General features: G+C 41.4%; 2 protein-coding genes across 2 annotated transcripts; one reads left to right on the top strand and one right to left on the bottom strand.

The window, feature by feature from the left end:
* Positions 1-726: 726 nt before the first annotated feature.
* LOC134459859 (potassium-transporting ATPase subunit beta-like) lies at positions 727-10037 on the bottom strand. The gene is made up of 8 exons (XM_063212327.1): positions 9958-10037; positions 9317-9449; positions 6690-6818; positions 6183-6299; positions 4985-5202; positions 4151-4213; positions 2779-2871; positions 727-1690 (listed from the first exon to the last, which is right to left on the bottom strand). Exons 2-8 carry the CDS (start codon positions 9426-9428, stop codon positions 1532-1534), a joined length of 891 nt encoding a protein of 296 aa, XP_063068397.1. The 5' UTR covers positions 9429-9449; positions 9958-10037; the 3' UTR covers positions 727-1531.
* Positions 10038-13685: 3648 nt separating this feature from the next.
* On the top strand, positions 13686-22459 carry grk1a (G protein-coupled receptor kinase 1 a). Its single transcript, XM_063212314.1, has 7 exons — positions 13686-14551; positions 18043-18170; positions 18855-19012; positions 19789-19872; positions 20271-20395; positions 21670-21871; positions 22167-22459. Exons 1-7 carry the CDS (start codon positions 13850-13852, stop codon positions 22457-22459), a joined length of 1692 nt encoding a protein of 563 aa, XP_063068384.1. The 5' UTR covers positions 13686-13849.
* The last annotated feature ends 372 nt before the right edge of the window (positions 22460-22831 follow it).

The following is a 22831-nucleotide window of genomic DNA, read 5'->3' as shown; positions in this document are numbered from 1 at the left end:
ATGAAGGACAGTCATGGGTAAGCGGTTAGGGCATCAGACTGGTTTTACTCCCGACCCGCCAGGTTGATGGGGCCAGTAATTAACCAGTGCTCTCTCCCTTGACTGAGATACCCTGATAATGGTACCATAATTATCTCATAATTATGAGATAACCTGGTGATTTTTATTATTATTATTGAGTGAATGCAATGAGCCATCGTAGTATAATGTAATGTAATGTTCTTGTTCATTTGTGTGTGCGCCCGCAGTGTCTGTGAGGCCGTCTGCAGGAGTTGCCAAACACAGAACATAAATGTAAGTTGGCCAGGTGGACAAGTTGCCATCTCTGATTGCTCTTGCTCTTACACTTGAAAATTGTATGATACCGTATAGAATGGCAAGACAATAATGCCGAATGCTGTGCAGTCCCAAAACAGTCCAGGACCCTGTTTCCCGAAAGTATCGTTGCTAACTAGTTAGCAACTTAGCAGGTGGCCAATAGGAAATTGTATTGCAACCAAGGAAGTTGCTAACTCAATTACTAACGGCACTGTTAAGAAACGCACCCCAGGTCCAGTGGAATAGAAGTAACTGAAGCGTGTGTAGGAAACATTCAACTTTGAGTTAGAAGGGAACATCACCTCCATGTGCTTGTTCATCAAATGTTGACACTTAATAGAAATGTTTACCATAGCAAAAAAAGGTAATTGTATCATTGGTTTGAAAAATAGAGATAGAAAGGAGGAAATGTGTACATTTGGCTTTATTTCACAGAACTAGGAACTATAAATGATTTTAATGATCATTTACTCAAAAATCAGTGGTCTGCCGTATCGCAGTTGCATTGTTTCTGAAGAGTTACTGAAGTACTCAGCTCATAGTTCATCTCACTAAAAGACACTTCACAAAAACAGAAAGGGGGGTGGGGCAGGAGGGGGGGTCATATACAGTAGCTTGTCCATGCATAGTGATGTAGCCTGGTGTACCAGCGCCACCCGCTGGACAGCAAAATGTTTTGTCTACTGGTGGGTCTGGCCTCGCATAATGATTCAATGAAGCCAGAATGCCATGAATCTGGCAAACCAATTACAACGCAAAGATGTGTTTTGAATCATCAACAATCTTCGGATGTATTATGCATCGAGGCCAGACTAAATTAGACATCCACATTTAGTCTGGTTTATCAGGCTAATAGTGATGTCCAATACTGTACATACTGTACATGTATGTTAGGGTGACCATGTTTTGATGACAGCCTTTAATAACTTTATTAATGCGTCAAAGGGTATACTGTATTCATAGTAATACAACTGATATGAAAAGAAAACAGGTCGTTTACATCACTCTATAATAATAATAATAACAGCAAAACAAATAGGACAGCCCTGACAGGACAAGAAAACAGGACTTGTACCAAGAAAAAAAGACATTTGGCTACCCTTTATAAATGTGCTCTGAAAAGGATTCAACACCTGCTACCAACACAATTTACATTTCATCTCAGGACCATCTCCAATGAGAGTTGTTACTGTCACACGTCGTCACTAGTGCTTCAGCGTGAGGCGCTTATGTTGAAGATGACCTTGCCTTCATAGGGCTCGTAGAAGTTCTGGTATGCAATGTTCTCGGCCACCACTCGGCACTGCAGCTTCGCCCATAGTTTGTTGGTCAGGTGGATTTTCACGGCCACTAGAGGATTCAGGTAGGCCGGCTACGAGAGACACAATCAGTAATTACTTTTCATACTGAAGATACAGTACATATATAGTAGCTCTGTGGCATGTAGGCCTACACTCTTTATGCAGATGGGCCCGCTGGCTCTCAACTCAACTACATCATAACAACATTACTATGAGTAAGGGCAGTCATGGGTGAGCGGTTAGGGCGTCAGACTTGCATCCCAGAGGTTGCCGGTTCGACTCCCGACCCGCCAGGTTGGTGGGGGGAGTAATCAACCAGTGCTCTCCCCCATCCTCCTCCATGACTGAGGTACCCTGAGCATGGTACCGTCCCACCGCACTGCTCCCCATGGGGCACCACTGAGGGCTGCCCCCTTGCACGGGTGAGGCATAAAATGCAATTTCGTTGTGTGCAGTGTTCACTTGTGTGCTGTGGAGTGCTGTGTCACAATGACGATGGGAGTTGGAGTTTCCCAATGGGCTTTCACTTTCACATGAGTAATATACAGTAGTAGCAGAGATTCTTTAATAGAGATATGCCAACATAATAGGTTTCTATGGGCACCTAACGTGACCAGGTTCCGGTCTGCCTAAAGGGCCGTGTCATAATGCTCCTACAATGAATAGAACAGTCCTTAGGTCTGCCTAGGTCTGCCTAAGGGGGGCCATAATAGAACCAGGAAACAATGGGCCAATGGAACCTCTCTCTCTCTACTCTCTCTGGTAGTAGCCCCTTAACACACGCTGTTCCACCAGTGGAATGCTGTTATAGCCACTGAGATTTTTTTTACTACCAAAGTACTACTACACCACAGTATACAGGGCCTGCAGCAATACATTACGACAGTGTCATTGCCAGTCTGGAAACTGCTAATTTATAACAGACTGTGTCTTTCTGGGTTAAGACTTGGTAATTTACAATTTTGGTGACAGTAAGGTTATATCCGTCTCAGCACAAAGGGGTTTAAGTACAAATTAAAGTTGCTTGTATTAAGTAGGCCTGTACATGCTTTAAATCAAATGTAATTTCATGTTCACTTTTTTAACATTTCATGTTAACTTCATGCGATTCTTCTCAGACTCTGCAGGTTAGGTTTGGATGAATAGAATAAAAGCCTACCTGTGCTTGCTTTCCGTAGTAAGGGAAGTAAGAGAGGTCAAAGGTGCCGTTGGCAGGGTAATAGTCCATCCCATTCACATTGCTTCCTCCATCCTTTATGGACAGACAGATAGATAATGGTTATTACTATTAGTCTGGACCTGCCCATCCTACCCATGATGCTTCATGAAGTTTCGCTTCACGGTAGTCTGGCAAACTGGGCAATCTAAAATGCTTCTGTCACCCCCTAGGAATATAGATCAATGAAATTATACCATTTCAAATGCCTCAGTTAGCCAAAGTTAACTAGCCTGGGCGAAAGCGACTGTTGACTCCGTCAAACAGTCTGGCAAAAGCCAAGAGGAACCTGTCTCCGTGGAGGGTGGGAAATGGTCTGATCTTACTCTGACATTTAAGTTCATTGGAGTTCTGAACTCAATTTAAAACCCATATTGTGCTTTATTAGCATGCCTGTTACGATATAGTGTCGCAAAAGCATACAAATAACAAAACAAAAGTGTGAATATAGTTACCTTAACCAATCAGTAATGGACTTCGCGGGTGAGTTCTGCTTCACCACTCTCAACTGTTTGGTGATTGGCTAAACACTGAGAGAACCGAGCTCAAGGCTTTTGCCAGACGATGTGCGGATCCAAAATCTTTGGGTGGAGTATATAGGATGGTGTCGCCAGGCTTAAAGTTAACTACCATAGTAGTACAATACTAGCACATAACAGAGGGCCTTTGGTAATGCACTAAGACATGGTCATTGCAATTCTGGTAACAGCAAATTTACAACGCTATGTTTTATCAGGTCAAAGCATTGTTAAGTAGCAAGCAGAGGCATTTCAAAAAGGCGTGGGTAGCCACTCTTCTGAGCACTGTATTCATAATAGCAGATTGGACGGAACAAACTTTTCCACCAATTCTTCTAGAATTTTACTCAAACACTCTACAGCTCCCATAAAAGTATTTGTTAAAAGTATCGAAACGTCCTTATGACATCATAATGAGAACTCAAAATTTGGGAAAATTCTAATCACATATTTGTGATGGTACTCCTCAAAGGGTTAAAAGGTCGCAACATTCAGGCTACATTATTATGCCTCCATCCACTGTTAAATACTGGGCTGAAGGCATACTGTTCTCCTGTAGTCCGGCTGTGCGCAAATTGGTGCGTCTGTCTGTGACAGATATTTGTTTGCGTGATTTTTGATCGGACTTTTGACAGGGTGCATAGATCTGTCTATATGTGGGGGCTTAATATTATTATTAATATTATTGTTAATATTATTATTATTATAACAATAGGCAACAGCATAATTTCCAACGTCCTCATCATAATGTTAAACGTGCAGAGCGATGGAGCAAGAGGGTTTGTTGTTAAGCTTACCAGTATTGTGCAGTTTACATAAGGGGCTTGGCCGGTTCCATTGTTGGGTAAGAAGTTAATTATCTGTGGAAAACAAGTTATTTTTCACAAATCTTTTTCCTTTCATCTTTGAAAATGTACTGTCAGCATCATTTGCTCTTTCTTACGATTGAAAATGTTAGTACTGTACCCTAATAAATACCTTAGTAAATTCCCTAATATACATAGCACATAAACAAGAATGGTGAACACAATACTGTAAAATGATTGTCTGTGCAGTGTTTTTTAAATGAGTTGGTGGGGGAAAAAACTTGACATTGAATCTGTACTCCTAGTCCCTAGTCCCCAGGGCTTGACACTGGCACCTGCCAACCGGCCAAATGCTGGTAAAACTTGGCTGTGGCTAGTAACAATTTCAGTGTCACTAGCCACTCTGGCTCATGATCTATTTGACTCCTTTTGTATCAATTGTTTGGTAAAAACTTTTCTTAAACAAAAGTTAAAGAAAATGCTCAGTTACTCTGTTGGTAGGCCTATTTGTATGATTTATGTCCATCTAGAAAGCTATGCATTCATTCTCTTGCATTAGCAACCCATCTTCTGTAGTTAGATGTACAGTATCATCATGTTAAAAAAAACTAATATCAAAACTGTGGCTAGTAGAATAAGTGAATGGCTAGTGAATTGATAAAAACACTAGCCACAGTGGCCGGTGAGGGAAAAAGTTAATGTCAAGCCCTAGTCCCTACCATTTTTTTGTCAGCACTGAAAACACCGAAGAAGGAAGTGGCTGCTTGTCTTCCAGTGTCTCTTTCCCTGTCCAAACCAAACCAATCAAAACCAAACAAAACCAACCCTGTTCATCTTGATGATCACACACGGGCTCGTTCCATTGTAGCCAAACGTCGGATCCTCCAGTCCAGAACAGTCTCCAAGCGTGGTCAGGTTAAAATAGCACGACCATTTAAACTTTTTACAGTGCCCTGGGTCCTGAAATTGTGGCTGCATGTAGTAATGCCCAGAGTGGCACGCGTGCATTTTACTGCTGCTCCACTGTGCGGAGTCATTGTAAGCTGTGGGGCACAAGAGGACAAAGAGTTCACACAAACATGAACATTTGAAGGGTTCAGATGCAAAACCCCCTAAGTGCCTTTTCAGAAAATAATCTTAATTCATTTTTATTTAATACAAAGCTATCAAAATTGCATATTTTTTTTATTTTATTTATGTAATATAACTATTTATATGTATTATCAAGTACATGAATGTAAACCAAACCAACAACAGGGTTCTCTAAAAATATAGAAGTGCAGCTCTTCAGAAATGGAGTTAGGGGGTTTTGCATCTGAACTCTTCATTTGTCACTGGTTTAGTTTAAGCGTCAACCTATTTCATTGAGTATAGTATCTACTGTAAATTTAAAGGACTGTTTCACCATTTTTGGAAATATGCCCATTTTAGACCTCACTTCAATAATTGAGTTTTACCTTTCTCCTGTTCTTCCAGCCATTCCCTGGGTCTGGCGTGCACCAGCAGGGTTGTAACCAGACATTTTCAAATACCGAGGTCAAATACTGTGTGCTGTACTGCATACTGTACATTTAGAATGCTTCAAACACTTCAGTCAAACTCTTAAGTTTGTTTCCATTAATCACTGCCTTGAGGATAGATGGGGATGGCGTACAGTATACAGGCCGAGTTTATCATTGTTGATCATATATCGATTTTCATCATAGATAAATTTTACATTACTGAAAAAAAAATACCAGAGGGCACAACCTCTGTGTCCTCAATGGTAGTTGCGGCCACGGTCTGGTGATATTACTTCTTCTGTCATTGAACCAGATGGTATAAAAAACTGAGAGGTACTAACTGTTCCCATTCAGTGATGTGTACATGTTAAGAAGTAAAATCACCAGAATCAGAGAATGGCTGGAAGAACCTAAGAAATGTAAAACGCAGTCATTAAACTCGATGGGAGGTGTAAAAAAAAAAGCATATTTCCAAAATGGTGGACTGCTCTTCTACGTAGGAAAAGTAAATGGATTCTTACGAATGAGGAAGTCTGTCAGACACTTTGACATCTTAGTCCAGCTCTTAGAGCCCTTAGAGATGTTGTAAGCCAACTCCAGGTCCTCCTCATTGTAGACGTCTGGCCACACCATTACCCCTGAATATAATGTAATAATGGAACAGTAGTCAAATGAGGCACACCTAAAATATGAACCTGAAATAGAAATACAAGCCTGTGTTTTTCTCAAGGTTTTTCAGACTGAGGTGTGCAAAATCACCCGTTCGTGTATGGCCTTGCATACCCATGGATAAATAATTTCTCAGCCCTATCCTCTCTCTCTTTCTCTCTCTTTCTCTTTCTCTCTCTCTCTCTCTCTCTTTCTCTTTCTCTCTCTCTCTCTCTCTCTCTCTCCTCCATGTCCATCTCTCTCTTCCACTTGTTTCCAGTCTGATCTTCACTATCCTATGCAGTAAAGGCTCAAAAAGGCCATCAACTTTGAAAAACAAGAAAAGACAAAAGAGCATCATTAGATTATTGTGAACTCACCTGGCGAACGTAATCGATCCTGGTAGTCTGGTGCGTACGGATCGAGAGTGTACATCAGTGTCCAGATGGCCAGGGCAAACAGCCCGGTCATGATAACATAAAACGCTGCATAGTACAGGCTGATGTACACTGGTGGAGAAAAGGAGAATGATCAGTGTTGCCAGATTGGAAAATTTCGCGCCCAATTGGGCTGTTTACGTAGCTTGTCCATCTGCGGGTAAAAACGGGCATTGGGCAGGTTTTTCTGTAGATTTATGACCATAGAAATCAACACAATTTGGTTAAATTAAGAGGGATTTAGTGCCTCTAGCCTGTTTTTGAGCATTGTTTTGGGCTGGAAATGATCATACACACCTGGCAACCCGGAGAATGATCACAATGTCATAACTCATACAGAGAATAAGATGTGTGGGCTAAAGAACAACCTGGCACAAAAATCACTTCTGTCTTTGTTTTTTTTTCGGTACAATTTTCCTGATTTGGGTTCAGCTTTTTCTCGCTATCTACCAAAAACGTACATATACATACCATCCTCAAGAGGCCGAAGGTTGGGTGCCAGGATTGTGGGCAAAAATAATCATGCAGTGATATATAAAATTGAATCATTAATCATTAATTACACAATCAAAATACATTATTTGTGGGTTGCACATTAACCTCTTAACGCAGAGCCTCTGCTATAACCTTATTGTCACCAAAATGGTAATGACCAGGGTTGCCAGATGAGGCTGATGATTTCCAGCCCAAAACATGCTCAAAACCCGCCTAGAAGCACAAAAGCCCGCCCAATTCTATTGGCAGAAATTGGGCAGGTTTTTCCTGCTAAATGCCATTTTTACCCGCACATGGCCATCCTAAGCAACCCAATTGGGCAGGAAACAGCCCAATCTGGCAACACTGGTAATGACCAAGTCGCAATCGGTTACTTCAGACTCTCTGCATTGTCATAGCAATGTTGTAATGATGTAGTTGAGTGTTTTTCAGCAAAGAGTGAATAGGCTTGTCAACGGGCCCATCTGCAGTAAGAGGCTACCAATTCCAAGTGTATATGAAGGGTTTATTTGCAAAACGGTGTATCTCCATTTTGTAGAATGTTGGGAAATTGACATTTTTGTATTGGGCATTCCATTGAATTGCATTGCAAAATGCATTTTATATAGGTTAAAGGTTAAAGTATGTTCTTAAAATATTTGAATGGTAAGAATTCACACATAGGTGATAGGCCCTCTGAACAGTCATTTCCAATAATAAAATGAAAAAGTAAAAAAATGGAGATACACCGTTTTGCAAATAAGCCCTTCATATTCTGGATATACCAATTATTGTCTGTTAAGGCAACACATTTCTTTAATCCCAACACCACTTGACTTGCCTCATTCTTCCCCATTCTGCACCTTCAACTAGGAACTACTGAAAAAAATGGTTTAAGCTTTATTAACACTTAATTGTCATTTATTAATGAACTAATTATAAACAAAGTATTTATAAATGTTTGAAAATGGCTGCACAGCGGAATGGGACACTTCCAGTAGTTTCATCTCTCTTGCTCTCTGGAGGACAAAGCTCCAGGTATGCTGTGGCTGTGCTTTCTGCTGTGTTGGTATTTCTTACTCTTTCAAAAACATTTGTAAATGGTTTGTTGATAATTAGTTAATTACTTACAAAGTGTTTATAAAATGTTTAAGGGCACGCTATTCTTAAGCGTTACCAGTTGTCCATAAAAACAGCCAATACACCACCCTCCTTTCCAAGTTGAGGTCTGTGTAGTGGGCCCTCATTGTGTTCCACCACGACATTGAACAACCCTTCACGAGCAATACAAGTGAGACATTATCATGCCTCTAATCTACTCCACAGTTGTTCTAAACACTATTACGATAAGGACTCTTTATCACAAGGTCATTACAAAATGGCATTGCTGGGGACGTACTGTATATGAGTAGAGTACCAAGCCAACAGGAGGGGGCAATAGTAGACATAGACAAGGTGGTTAATGAGTGAAAAAATAAGTGTTTTGGATAGGGAATAATAATTAAAAAATGGCTACTGAACTCAAAATATTGTATCCTTATACGTAGTGTTTGTATTATACACATCCTCTCTGACATACTACTAGTAAACGCATGTTTAAAAAAGTATTCATTCTCCATGGGGGTAGTGTGAATTCATATGTGTGAATTCATAATGGCTTATTGAAAATAAAAAAGTTAGCTCATACATTCTCACTTCACTTATAGATCACCTTATCGTACATTTTCTGTTAAACCTAGCTTCTGATGTTTAGAGAAAAAAATCTCTTCAGGGCCCATGTAAAGACATTAATGTCTCAGTTACATAAAATCTAAATCTAAGTCAGCTAAAGAAGACTGCAAATATGGTATGAAACCGTATCATTATCACATACTTATTTCCATAGCAATATTACTAATAGTGTCTTTCTTGCCTCATAATGGCACAGTTAACTTACTACATGGTTTAGTCTTGAATCTTGGTCATTGACAAATGTATAATACGGGCCTTGTCTTAAGAGTTTAAACTGAACCGGAGGCTGGGCTGGAGACAATTGAGCATATTTTCATGCGCACTATTAAAAAGATTTAAAAATCATTAGAATGATCTGTACTTACCCCATCTGGCAGGGGTCCTGCCAAATAGCTTTCCTTCGTCAGAGTTCCACACAAAACGTCCAAAGTCCTCGCACCGCTGCCCACATGTCCTCTTCTCCTTCAGGGTGGCCATCTCAAGCAATCAGAATAATCTCTTGAACATAGCATGACATAACGTAACATAACAAACATAACAAAACAAAGCAAAACAAAACATAACATAACATAACATAACATAGCATAACGTGACATAACGTAACATAATATAACAGAATTGGGACTCTACGCATCATCCCTCACTCAGCTTGCAGGTGCATCACAGTGGGACAGACATCACTGTTTGGACTCTGAAGAAGGTGTAGCAACACTGAAACGTTGGCCGGGTGTGTGCACAAAATAAAGTCTTGAAAACTAAGCTGCAGTGTGCTCCAGCTTCTCCTTTCCAGTAACATAACATAACATCAGAATTATCACTACAAACAATAAAGAATAATAACCAATTGCATTGATCCCTACAAATTATACAGCGCAACCAATCATAATAATAAGATAAGATAAGAGCAAATAGTGTAATAAAATACTATACCTACTATACCTATAATACTGTTGAAATATCCTGCTAGCCTGTAACATGATTTCAACTGCCTTTACAACTCACATACCCTCTTTCAATGTGAAATGGACGTTGCTTTTCTTTATTCCGTGTCTCTTCTTTGACCAACTAGGAGAACATGGAAATGCCACTGCCCAGAGACGGCAACTTTATAAGCTCTGATAAGGAGAGACGTCAAACTGGGTGGGCAAGCAATGACATTGAGGACAAGTAAGGAAGTGAAGGACACTGTCAAATCGGTATATTTAAATTGTTTGACATCACAATTAGACATCAATAAGCTTTGACGTCTCTCATTCTGTAGATTTTGAAGATCCATGAAAGTAAAATAATAACACATATCCATGCTCTTTGGTGAAATGTAACAGATTTTGCTGTGCATACAAAATGGAAGGCAGGCAGCAAGAGTGATAGCCAGTGTTGATGGGGACAGCAAAGACCATCGGATTAAGGACCATTTCAACGAAAGTTCAAATGGGTGGGCCAGGAAACCTGTCTCTCTCTCTTTGTTAGACTGACCTGTTAAAAGGGCAAAGATTCATTTGTGCCCTTTGTGCAGTGCAGTTCCTTAACCAGCTGGGCCCCAGTGAAGGGTAGAGGTGTGTTGTTCATGAACGAGCCGGTTCTTTTGAACGGCTCCCTGAAGTGAACGATGGGAACCGGATCACAGCTGAGTGAGCCACTCAACCGTTATTTCGTTCATTTCTCATTCATTTTAAGCACGTGACCTCGACCAGAGTAATACAATTTGGGAAAAAACACAATTGTTTGCCTCAAATAGAGGCAAAAACGGTCTTTAGAAGCAGGAGAATAATCAGTTGTTGTTTGGACAAAATTACCTTGAGGAGGAGTCAAAATATTACATTCTTAACACTGAATAAATAATTTAAAAAAGAGCCAAAAGAGCCAGTTTTTTGAACGGCTCTTTGAAAGGAACGAGCCACTAAGATCCGGATCCTGAAAAAGAGCCATAAATCCCATCTCTAGTGAAGGGAGTGGGGTAATATGAAAGCCCAACTGTGAAACTCCAGCTCCCATTGTCATTGTGACACAGCACTCCACAGCATACAAATTAACACTGCACACAACAAAATTGCATTTATCACCCATGCAACTCCCATACTGCCTTTAGATCTACAATCATTCCAATCTGAAAGACAGAATGGAAGCTTTGCTCAGAAACGGACCAGATCATGGTCCCTGTCTCTGTCCATTCAGAGAGCAGGGCAGGTGTGTCACAATGGCCAAGTATTCTGCCCCCTACGGAATAAGCAGTAGGCAGGTCGGGACTCATTATTTAATTTGACGCCCTGTCGCCCAGACGTCTTGCGTCATTTGGTTCATCACCATGACAGCCGATCCTAAACCTAAACCTAACCCTAACCCTAACCTTAACCCTAAACCTAACCTTCACCTTAACCCTAACCCTAACCGTAACCCTAACCCTAAATATATCCCAAACCCTAAATCGCTTGTTTGAAATATTTGATTACCAAATGACATAAGACGTAAGTACAACCCCTGGCCGAAAGGGCATGAAACTAGTGAGTCCCAGGCAGCTCACCAGACCTAATCTCACATGTGATTAGGTCTGTTGGTAACCAGGCAAGCAAGGGGGCAGCATCATGATGATTCAATAAAGGTATAGAGACGAAGCATAGAGGCAGTAATGTCTGAGAATGCACTGAACTGGGGAGTGTTTGAACAGAAACCCACAAATAGAGTGAAATGGAGTTTTTTGTCAACGGCTTAGGGGTCTTACACACCAAGGCGGTAAAGCGTCGCGGAACGGCCACGTTTTTTACCGGCGTCGGTGAAAATACATTGAAACCTATCTGTCCTTACACACCAACCGGCGGTAGTCGGGCGTCAGTGGCGCGGGAGCCGGCTCCGCGCCGCGCTGCATTTGGAAAATAGAACTCGAGCGTATTTTTCACGCCGGCGACCGGCGGTGTCTCATTCAAATGAATGGCAAAGTAGCACGCTAGCTTTAGCTGTGGGGAGGGTTTTGAACAGGACTGGCCGCGCACGCCGACGCTGTCAGTGTGCAAGGCAGAGAAAAGCACGCCGGCCAAAACTAAGCAGAAAGACCGCGTCCGTCCTGCGACCGTTCCGTTCCGCCTTGGTATGTTTTGGCCCTTATGGACCCAAGAGGAGCAAAGGGCACTCACCTGTCCTTAAGTCAATTAAGTCCTGACAATTCAAGGGGCCCGACCTTCAAGGAGTCTGAGGCTCTAGCACTGAGAGCAAGTCAATCTACCTCCTCCCATCCTGTGTTGTGGACTTCCTCCCGTCCTTTCTTGTAGACTCTGTGATGCAAGGTGGCCACATTTGATACTTTGCCATTGTGTTGCCATTTTACCCTACTCTAACCTGCGAGATGACGTCTCAATCCATTCCAACACACTACAGTAGAACCGGGGCGTTAGGGTTAGGATAGGGTTAGATTAGGGTTAGGGTTAGGGTTAGGATAGGGTTAGGGTTAGGGTTAGGGCTATGTTAACAGCTTATTGGTAATTGGACAAAGCATCATATCTCGACAGACTACTGGATTCTAGTCTGCTGAGCGACCCAGAGATGGTCGTTAACATTAGCAGTACTCTGATTTGGTGAGTGGGTTAAACTTCCCCGGTTGAACTTCCCCTTTGAAATACAAAGTAATACAGTAATACAGTAAAAGGCGTACAGTATGTTTTATTAATCTTGAATGGTCAAACGTTTTCTGAGCTTGTGGCGCATTGTCATGTAGGCCTACAGTCTACATATGAACCCTACACAACTAAACCGCAGATGAAGTGCTTATAAAAAGTCTACACACCCCTCTTGAAATGCCAGGTTTTTGTGATGTAAAAACCAGACAGAAAGACAAATAATTTCACAACTTGATTCCACTTTAACCGTAACTATTAATATCCTGTACAGTGCAATTGAAAAACAAACTCAAAGCTTTTAAGGGAAAAAATAGAAAATTACAAACTGAAATTACACGGTTGCATAAATATGCACACCCTTAAACTAAAACTTTGTTGCAGCACCTTTGGCTTTTATTACAGCAGCACTCAGTCTTGTTTGGGTAATAGTCTATCAGCATGGCACATGTTGATGTGCCAATATTTGTCCACTCCTCTTTGCAAAAGCTCTCCAAATCTGACACATTTCGAGAGCATCTCCATCTGTACACAGAGTACTTGTTAGATCACCCAATAGCTGTTCAATGGGAGGGATACAGGTCTAGCCTCTGCCTGGACCTTAATCTTATTCTGGTGAAGCCATTCCATTGTTGAATTAGGCGTGTGCTTAGGGTAATTGTCATTCTGAAAGATTACGTTCCTCTGCATCTTCACCTTTCTAACAGAAGGCCGAAGGTTTTGTGCCACTACCACTGTCAGTGTAGAACTGTTCATAATTCCCTCCTCCCTGCCCAAGGCCCCAGTTATCATTATGACTGTAGTCTCTCTCTCTCTCTCTCTCTCTCTCTCTTTCTCTCTCTCTCTCTCTCTCTCTCTCTCTTGTTGATTACAAAGGGTTAACATAGAGACGGTATTATGGCGTTAGGGGATAAAGGCTTTAGGGAAAGATGTTGACTCAGGCGGATGTGTGGGAGAATGAACCGTGGGTCACGCTAAGTCTTTTAGACTACTCTCCAGTCTCGGCCTGACCCTGTCTCTTTCTCAAACACTTTCGGGTGTGATTTCCCGGCGCTCCAGGGGGGACCTGTTCCCAGTGTTCCAAAGTTCAGCGGTCATAGGACATTAATCCTTTGGATATCACCTTCTTTGGTTTTTAAAGGCGACAGATGTTGCCATTCTGCACCTCTCCCTCACTGTGTGGGGCATTTTGAGCTTGCATCTTTTTAGAAGAGGGTTCATCTTTTACTCTTTTTTATTTATTTTCCCCAATTCATCTTTCATCTTGGAACAGTTTTCAAATTCTCTGTCACCATGGATATGGGAAGTCTCACAACCGTGGTGGCAAACTCCGCGTACATCTCTGCACGTGGAAGTTTTGATGGTTCGGCGAACCCTGCAGCCAGCCGTGACAAGAAGTACCATGCCAAGCTGAAGCTGCCGCACATCACAGTGTGCGAAGACCTCGCGGAGACACTGGACATCCAGTTCGAAAGCATTTGCGTGGAGCAACCCATCGGCAAGCGTCTCTTTCAAGAGTTCCTGCTGGCAGCCAACGAGTACAAAGGGCCCTGCAAACTATGGCAGGACATTGAAGAGTACAACACCGTGGAAGACAAGGACCGGGTGAGGAAAGCATCCAAGATTGTAGAGCGCTACATGGAACCTGGCGCGAAATACTACTGCCCCTTTTTACCCGAGAATGAAATCACCAAGGTGAAGGAGAGGCACCAGGAGGCGGCGGACGACGTCTTCGCCGAGAGCCAAAAGACTGTCATGAACTTCCTGAAGGATGTGCCGTACACCTTCTACCTGGAGACCATGTACTTCAAGCGCTTCCTTCAATGGAAATGGCTGGAGATGCAGCCCATGAGCGAGGAGTGGTTCCTGGACTTCCGCGTGCTGGGCAAGGGAGGGTTCGGCGAGGTGTCGGCCTGCCAAATGAAGGGCACGGGCAAGATGTACGCCTGCAAGAAGCTGAACAAGAAGAGGCTGAAGAAGAGGAAAGGATTTGAGGTGAGCATACGCTGTTCAGATGTAGGCTACTGTAGGCCTACGACAGCAACGAAATGAACTTAGCAACTTAACCTTGCAAAAATTTAAAATTAGAAAGTAAATAAAATAGGTTAAATGAAATATGTCTATGTCTATAAATGTCTCTATGACATAAACAAGGCTGCAGGTGCTCAGGGTACCAGCGAACTGAAAAGATGTTCGGGGAATCAGGATGACTGGAAGGCAACAATGGAATGCCCGTCTGAGGATGACCAAGAGAAAGATATTAATTATAATAATCTTCACCATCATTGTCAAAATAAAAAAACAAATAACAATCCAAACATTTTGTTTATATGATAAATTATGTAACAGTACGAACAGAAGTTTAACACAGTATTGATCCTGATTGTTCTGAAACCACGTGGCCAACTGATATTTCCACCAAAGCTGCTCACCTTCACCTGAATGACCCTGGACAAAAGATTATGGAGCGTGATTATACTTGCATAAGACTGGAAGGAACTCCCCCTAATATTACTCAACGGTACACTGAATGATAGATTAAATGATTGATGTTTTATTTTAACAACTATATTAATAAGAATAAATAAATAAGAGTTGCAAGCATATACAAAACAACATTTAGCATTTACTGTAGGGCAAAGGTACTACGAATGATACTTGTCAAACAAATGAATGAGACTTTCTTGAAAATATCCCTAACCCTTTCATGCAGATGGGATCATAAGCAATCCTATTCACTCTTGGCTGAAAAAGCTTAACTACATCATAGCAACATTGCTATGACATTTCCAGAGAGGCTTAAGTAACAGAGTGAGACATGGTCATACTATACATATACAGTATATTAGCATTTTTTCTCATTTTTCTTTTTTTTTGTTTCTCAAAACTAAGGTTATAAAGAGTCGCTGCATGAAAGGTCAACCTTAAAAACAAACCTGTAGGTTTGTCTTGAAACACTCAGATCCATTGGTCTTAAACCAAAACAATGTCATTTATTAATTTATTTTTGCTAATATTGCTGTATGACCTTCAGTACCTAGCCCAGGTGAGAAACAAAAACAATAAAAAAAAAACAAATAGCAAACAGGCAAGACAATAGTAAAAACAATAGTGAATGTGTTGCAAGGTCTGCATCGGGAGAATATTTTTGCAGAGAGGCTGCACATGGCATTAGCGCCAGTGCTACAGTAGTATTAGCGTTACTACTGAGCTCATTATGAAATGCCAACTCCAACACATTTATATATGGAACAGATTTGGGACACCAGCGTAGTAGATGGCAGCACAAACACAACATACAGGAACATCGTTATTACGGCCTGTTGTTTAGGAACACTGTTCTCTTCTATTGACATTGTTTTCCATTCTGATGAATGATTACATTAACGTCAGCCATGACTCATTTTTCTTTCATCAAAGGCTTAAGCCCTTAGCACAGAGCCTATGCTATAACCTTACTGTCACCAAAATTGTAATGGCTTTGTCTTAATCTGTTACTTAGGGCTCTCTGTGATGTCATAGCAGTGTTATTATGATGCAGTTGAGTATTTTCAGCAAATAGTGAATAGGCCCGACGGCGACCCCATCTGCCGTAAGAGGCTAGACAATATGGCACATCAGTACTGAAAAATAAGCACAAAAATATAGCGCTGTTCATAGTTTTGCTATGGTTGGTGCTGCGGCTCTTCTTACCATCCCAAATTAGACATTTAGTCCACCCAGTAGAGGCATTAATGAACTGTACATAGTGCAGAATTAGATAGACAGGGTCAGCCTGAAGGGACATGACAATTGTAAGGCCTGTATCTGTCTTCAAACTAAAGCTCGGTGTCCAAATCGGAATGTAAATTATATTTGCAATTCAAGGACGACTCTAAAAGTGGTCATGACACCCAGACGTTGGAGAGGCTCATCTCCCAAACCGCTAGAGGCAGGGCGCTTAAACGTAAAACGCTACTTGTACATGAGAAATCAGGCCTTTGAAACGGACCATCAATGGAGGGCGTGTGAATTACCCATATTAGGTTTATTCCAGAGTCACAGCAAGATGGAATGAAAGCGTGTGGAATGTCAAAACATTTTCTTCTGGTGCCTCCGTAGCTATGTGTGTTGAATTGAATGCTGGCCATCCCATCCTGTGGTGGCCAGACACACAAACACTGGACAACAGGATAGGAGAACAGTATGCCTCTAGCCCAGCATCTTCGGCAGTTGGAGGCATAACAGAATGGCCCTTCAGTGTTATTTGCAGGTGTACAATGTATAAGTACAATGACATTTAGGTTGACATATTTTGATCCTGCTTTTCCGACACTTGGATAAAAAATGACCAGATGTGTGACAGGTGTGTTGTAGAAAATGCTGGATTCAAAAATATTACATTATATTACACTTACCTGACACTTTTTATCCAAAGCGACTTACAGTTATTTACAGGGCATTGGTCCCTGAGGCGCTGTGGGTTTAGGTGCCTTTCTCAAGGGCACTTCAGCCATGTGAGTGGTAGGGAGGGCCGGGGTAAGGGTGGCAACTCTCTGATCTTAAAGGGGTATGCCACTATTTTGGGGCTTAATACAGTTAAAATCGTTGGCTGGGGTTTATAAAGGTGGTAAAGTGTCTTAATTTTCATGTAAGCCGTTGTCTTGTTTTAAGACAAGTTAAAAGAGAGAGCATGTTGCTAAGCTAGTGAAAGTCAATGGATCCGTGTAGCATGTAGCAATGCTACATGGATGCATTGACTTTCACTAGCTTAGCGACATACTCCCTCTTTTAACTTGTCTTAAAGCAAGACAACGCTTCACATGAAAATTAAGACACTTTACCACCTTTATAAACCCCAGCCAACGATTTTAACTGTATTAAGCCCCAAAATAGTGGCATACCCCTTTAAGACCACCTCCCTCAACATTAGGCTACGGCCACCTCAAACATCAATTTTAGGGAATCAAAAATATAAATTTTAGGGAATTAGAACTAATTTACTTGTAAACACTTGTAAACAAAAGGCCCAAATGGATGCATGTTTAAACTGAGTCTTGGAGGATCATAACCTGGTCAGCTGTTTACATGAACACCTACCCTAGTTGGCCGTCTTTATTGTCACTGAATTGTGGCCTCGCTTGCATTGCATTGGCACCATTCAAGAGTTGAATACATTTTTAATTTTTGGCAGATGTGCCAATGTTGTACGCTGCAAATGCCCCATCACTGAGATGAACCAATTAGAATGTAATTATGTGGGAGGCATTTAAAAAAGGACTTGGGGGCATTTAAAAGTAGAAGAGAGGTTGATTGTGGCGGTAGAAACTACGGCCAAATATTATTCACTATTCACCGTGATGCCAATTTAAAAGCCATAGCTTGGAGGCAGGTAGCAGACGATGAGGGAGAAGATGGTTTGTATTTGTGTTTTTGTTCTGAATATGTGTTTGAACCCCTAATATATAATATATATGTATATATTTTTTGTTTTGTTTTCTCTGTAGGGTGCAATGGTAGAGAAGCGGATTCTGGCACGTGTTCACAGTCGATTCATCGTGTCTCTGGCCTATGCTTTCCAGACCAAGACAGAATTGTGTTTAGTCATGACTATAATGAATGGAGGAGACTTAAGGTAATATACTGTACAGTATTTGCAGCACAGTCATTAATGGTAACACTTTATTTTATGGATACATCTATTAGCACTAATACATACAATGTTAATGCCTGCATAAGTAACTTGTAAGGCATGTACTAAGCAAACGCTAAGGCCTACTAGGTCCTTACTAAGGTTAAATTGGTAATAAATCCCTTATTGTGCATGAACAAGACATTTGCGAATACATGCCTAACAAATGTTTGATTTTGCTTTGTACATGCCTTACAAGTTACTTATACGGGTACCTTGTATGTATTAGTGCTAATAGATGTATCCCTAAAATAAAGTGTTACCTCATTAATGTATCTACACTCATTTACATCTAAACAGACAACAGTTAAATGTGAACATGTTAATTCTGTATCTCACAAAATACAAGGCTGTTTCAAGGTATTTGGGACAAATCCCCTTCTGTATACTATTGGGGAGGGCCCCCCCTTGAGAGACATTTTGATAGCAGTATCATTGCACTTTTTAGTCACTGAATTTAGGGAGGTGCTGCCCCATGACAAGACTGACTGCATCAACGTAAACCCATTTTATCAGTTGTACATTCAGCTGTGAGTTGCAAACACGTTCCGCTGAGCGATACCAGAGATTCTTTAAGTATAGAGATATGCCAACATAATAGGTTTCTACGATACTATTCTCTTGCAGGTATCACATATACAACGTGGACGAAAACAACCCCGGCTTCGACGAGCCTCGCGCCGCCTACTACTCTGCTCAGATCATCCAGGGCCTTGAGCATCTGCACCAGAAGAAGATCATCTACAGGGACCTCAAGCCAGAAAATGTCCTACTAGACAATGAAGGTGCGGATAATGTTCATGTAATCAATACAAAAGTGCCAAATCTTGTGTTATGTCTAAAGTGACATGATTATTTTAAGTATGTTTGGGCGTGAGAGGAGACAGGACATGAGAGAGGCTTGGGGCATGAACCATGCCTGACTCGAACTAGGGTCCTCATGGGCATACAAGCCCATGTGGGGGGCTTAGCCCACTGCTCCAGATCACCCACCCCCTAAGGAAATTTCGTGCTTGACAATGGAGGTACAGAATATGGTCACATCCTGAAATGTAACATGTTATAACATGTTTAAAGTTTTCAAAGAAACCATTACAATATTCATTTACTGAAACCTTACAGTACCATGGCCCCATAATGCTAGCCGTTCCACCAGTGGAACACTGTAATAGTCATTGAAAACTTAACCATAGTAATACACTAGTATGACTATGACACATGGCCTTTAGTAATGCACTACAACTTGGTCGTTGCCATTCTGGTAGCAGAAAATGTATAATGCCATGTCTTGATTTACAGTAATTCCCATTGGGATTAATAAAGTATCTCTATGGCTGCCCTACGTCCCGACACAAGTGCGTAGTGTGACGCGAAAGGTTACGCAGTTATACTTTGAAAGTAAACCATTAGAATCTTGACTTTCTTATGTAAACACATAAGAAGCACATGTTGTAGGACAAGCATGAAGGGTTAACACAACTTTATCTGAGATTTTTATTTGTAATGCAAACATGGCTTGAGTACACAAACTTACAGTCGCTGGATTCTTGCCTGCTCCTAGGTCACGTGCGTATTTCCGACCTTGGATTGGCAGTGGAGCTGAAAGACGGAGAGGAAAAAACCAAAGGATATGCTGGGACTCCTGGTCAGTACACATCATGTGTGACTCATGTCTTGTGTGTTACTCATAAGTCAAGATGTTATGAAGTTGTACACTTCTGACAGTACTCTGAGACCAAATACAATCTGGTTGCAAGTTGCAACCCAATCTGGGATACGACTCTCTACGTGCGGAAGTGGAACATCTAAATCACGTTTAGTGTATTTACTTCACAATATTTCTCACTCTCACTGTCTTCTTTGAACTTCTGGGGGTAAAACCCCTGTCATGAGTTGGCTAATTATGTGCACAATTTCACTACTTGGCTGAATTGTTTCACTTGTTCAACTGTTTTATAACATCTGTGAATGGGCAGCATACATTCTGGAAATAAAGAATAAAAAAATACATACTGTACCTTTAAATAAATGATATAATTGCAGGGTTCATGGCCCCAGAGCTTCTGAAGAAGGAGGAGTATGATTGGTCAGTGGACTACTTCACCTTGGGGGTCACACTGTATGAGTTCATTGCTGCCAAAGGTCCCTTCAGATCCAGAGGTGAAAAGGTCAGCGGTACTTTTGTTCTGTATTTTTTGTAATAATAAAATAAACACTGTACATAGCACATTTCCTATGTGTGCAGGACCATACATTATGCACACTTTATACGCACGCGCGCACACACACACACACACACACACACACACACACACACACACACACACACACACACACACATGAACACGCACACACACACACACACACACACACACACACACACACACACACACACACACACACACACACACACACACACAGCTCTCTGGCGCCCCTACTGTCCATTTTTTTCTTTACTCTTTATTTCATTTCAACACTTCTAATTTGTGGTAATATTTCGTTACGTGCCTCCCAAGATTGTGCATTTACTTCATTTGAATAACTTTTGTATTTAAACAGACATGTTGTATTTCACTGTTGTATTTTTAAATCCCGGATTAGCACAGAGCACATTCACATTGGTGGGACTAATAGTATGCATGTGCAGCATGTACTGTAACTGCAAGTGAAGGAGTTGTTTGTAGTTTGGTATTTTGTCATTTTTATTTTTCTCAGTTATAGACACAATTATTCCTAAGCTATCTGCCTTTAGTTACTACTTTGTCTTGGGCTATCTGTTTGAAGGAATTGTCAGTGAACAAAATGTGTTTTGTGGTGAGGTGATGAAGTGTCTGAGTAAACTTAGGCCTATATAAATACAGATCAATTATTTAATGCAATGTAGAGAGACAGATTACTCTAACATGGAGTCCAAAGTCTGTGTAAAATTCAATTGTTCAAATTTCAACACTAGCACTCTGAATATTTACATAATATTGAGTAAAATGAACTCTGACACTATTTTAAGTGGGACCAAATGTTGACCAAATGTATTTTAAGTTGGCCAAACTCATTCCAAACCCTGTAAAGGTGCACAGTGTAGGATTGTGGCCAGAGTAGATATTGCAACTATGCTTGATCTTTTCATGAACATTTACGAAATAATAAACAAATATGTAATAGTATAACCAAAGAACAGCAGGTTTTGCAGCTAAAATTGTATGTTTCTGTAAATTCAAAATGGCGGGCATGAAGAAGATCCCCCGTTTCATGTATGAAAATTGCAAATTTCCCAGTCATAATAAATACTTAGAATTTGATGGTGATGGCAAGTATCCATCAAAAAGGTAGCATTTGTGAATTGGCAGCATGAATTCTCGAAAGAAACTGGTGAAATATTACACACTGCACCTTTAAGAGTTATATTAACACTGGTAATTTTGCCGTGTGTGTGTGTGTGCAGGTGGACAATAAAGAGGTAAAGCAAAGGATTCTGAATGATCCAGTCAGTTACTCAGAGAAGTTCAGCGACAACGCCAAGTCCATATGTGAGGGACTGCTGGCCAAAGCCGTAAACGATAGGCTGGGCTTCAAAAACGGAACATGCGACGAACTTCGGGCTCAGCCCTTCTTCGCTGAAATCAACTGGAGAAAGCTGGATGCTGGTATGTTAATGGTGAACATATGTTGCGTAGAGATTATAGCAAATTGATTTTTAAATATTCTGCAAATATAACATAGTTCAGTTTTTTGTGTATGAGATGTGTCATCCGTAGAAGCTACCCCATTCAGGTTCGAATGTTGTCATTGAAAGTTTTTTGAAGTAGGGGCCTATGTCAGTTGTAAAAAGCATATTTTGTCTGAATTAGGGAGGTTGCAGCATCAAATTACTTGATGCCTTGATCTCTATCTTATATTATTCATAAAGAAAAATAAAACACATTTTTCTGTCGAAACTAGGAATCCTTCCACCTCCGTTCGTGCCGGACTCCAAGACTGTCTATGCTAAGGACCTGGATGACGTGGGTGCCTTCTCCACGGTCAAGGGCGTGAACCTCGACGACCCGGACAAGGATTTCTTTGACGAGTTCGCCTCGGGAAACATTTCCATCCCGTGGCAGGAGGAGATGATCGAAACGGGCCTCTACGACGAGCTGACTGTATGGGGACCTGAGGGGGGTGTACCTAACGACCTTCGGCGGGAGTCCATCCACGAGAAGCCCCCCCAGTCCTCCACGTGTTGTGTGTCCTAAACAGGGAAGCCGTCAGGGGGGACAAAGGGGTTAGTTGTCCCAGGCCCAGGGAGGGAAAGGGCCCATAATTGGGTCCTTTTTATATTGCATGAATTGGGTTTGGGGCCCTTTCAGATGACTTTGTCCTGGGCCTGGCCACACCTGTCAGCGGCCCTGGTCCTAAGCACCAATTAGAGTTGTTTCCTTTTTAGTACCGTATGCTGTACTTTTTCAAAAAATTAATTCATTGGACAAACTGAAGGATTTATTGAATCAATACCAGGGCTGGACTGAGACCAATGCAAGGCCTGGGCATTTTTTGCACGGGTTCCTCTAAATTGTGGGCCAGAGTCTAAGAAAAAAAAAAAACAACACCCTTGGCCCCTAAGAACT

The sequence above is a fragment of the Engraulis encrasicolus genome, chromosome 12 (assembly GCF_034702125.1).
Source record: "Engraulis encrasicolus isolate BLACKSEA-1 chromosome 12, IST_EnEncr_1.0, whole genome shotgun sequence".
In the NCBI taxonomy this organism is placed as follows: Eukaryota; Metazoa; Chordata; class Actinopteri; order Clupeiformes; family Engraulidae; genus Engraulis; species Engraulis encrasicolus.
Note: the sequence above shows the minus strand (reverse complement) of the source record. Positions and strands in the feature narration are given on the sequence as shown.

Excerpts from the sequence above, each read along its gene's own strand:
- grk1a (XM_063212314.1), top strand. The coding sequence starts at position 13,850 with ATGGATATGGGAAGTCTCACAACCGTGGTGGCAAACTCCGCGTACATC. Across the intron at positions 19,873-20,270 it reads AGGATATGCTGGGACTCCTG|GGTTCATGGCCCCAGAGCTT; the intron begins GTCAGTACACAT and ends ATATAATTGCAG. Across the intron at positions 20,396-21,669 it reads TCAGATCCAGAGGTGAAAAG|GTGGACAATAAAGAGGTAAA; the intron begins GTCAGCGGTACT and ends GTGTGTGTGCAG.
- LOC134459859 (XM_063212327.1), bottom strand. The coding sequence starts at position 9,428 with ATGGCCACCCTGAAGGAGAAGAGGACATGTGGGCAGCGGTGCGAGGAC. Across the intron at positions 6,819-9,316 it reads CAGGACCCCTGCCAGATGGG|TGTACATCAGCCTGTACTAT; the intron begins GTAAGTACAGAT and ends TTTCTCCACCAG. Across the intron at positions 5,203-6,182 it reads TCTGACAGACTTCCTCATTC|CTTACAATGACTCCGCACAG; the intron begins GTAAGAATCCAT and ends TGTGCCCCACAG.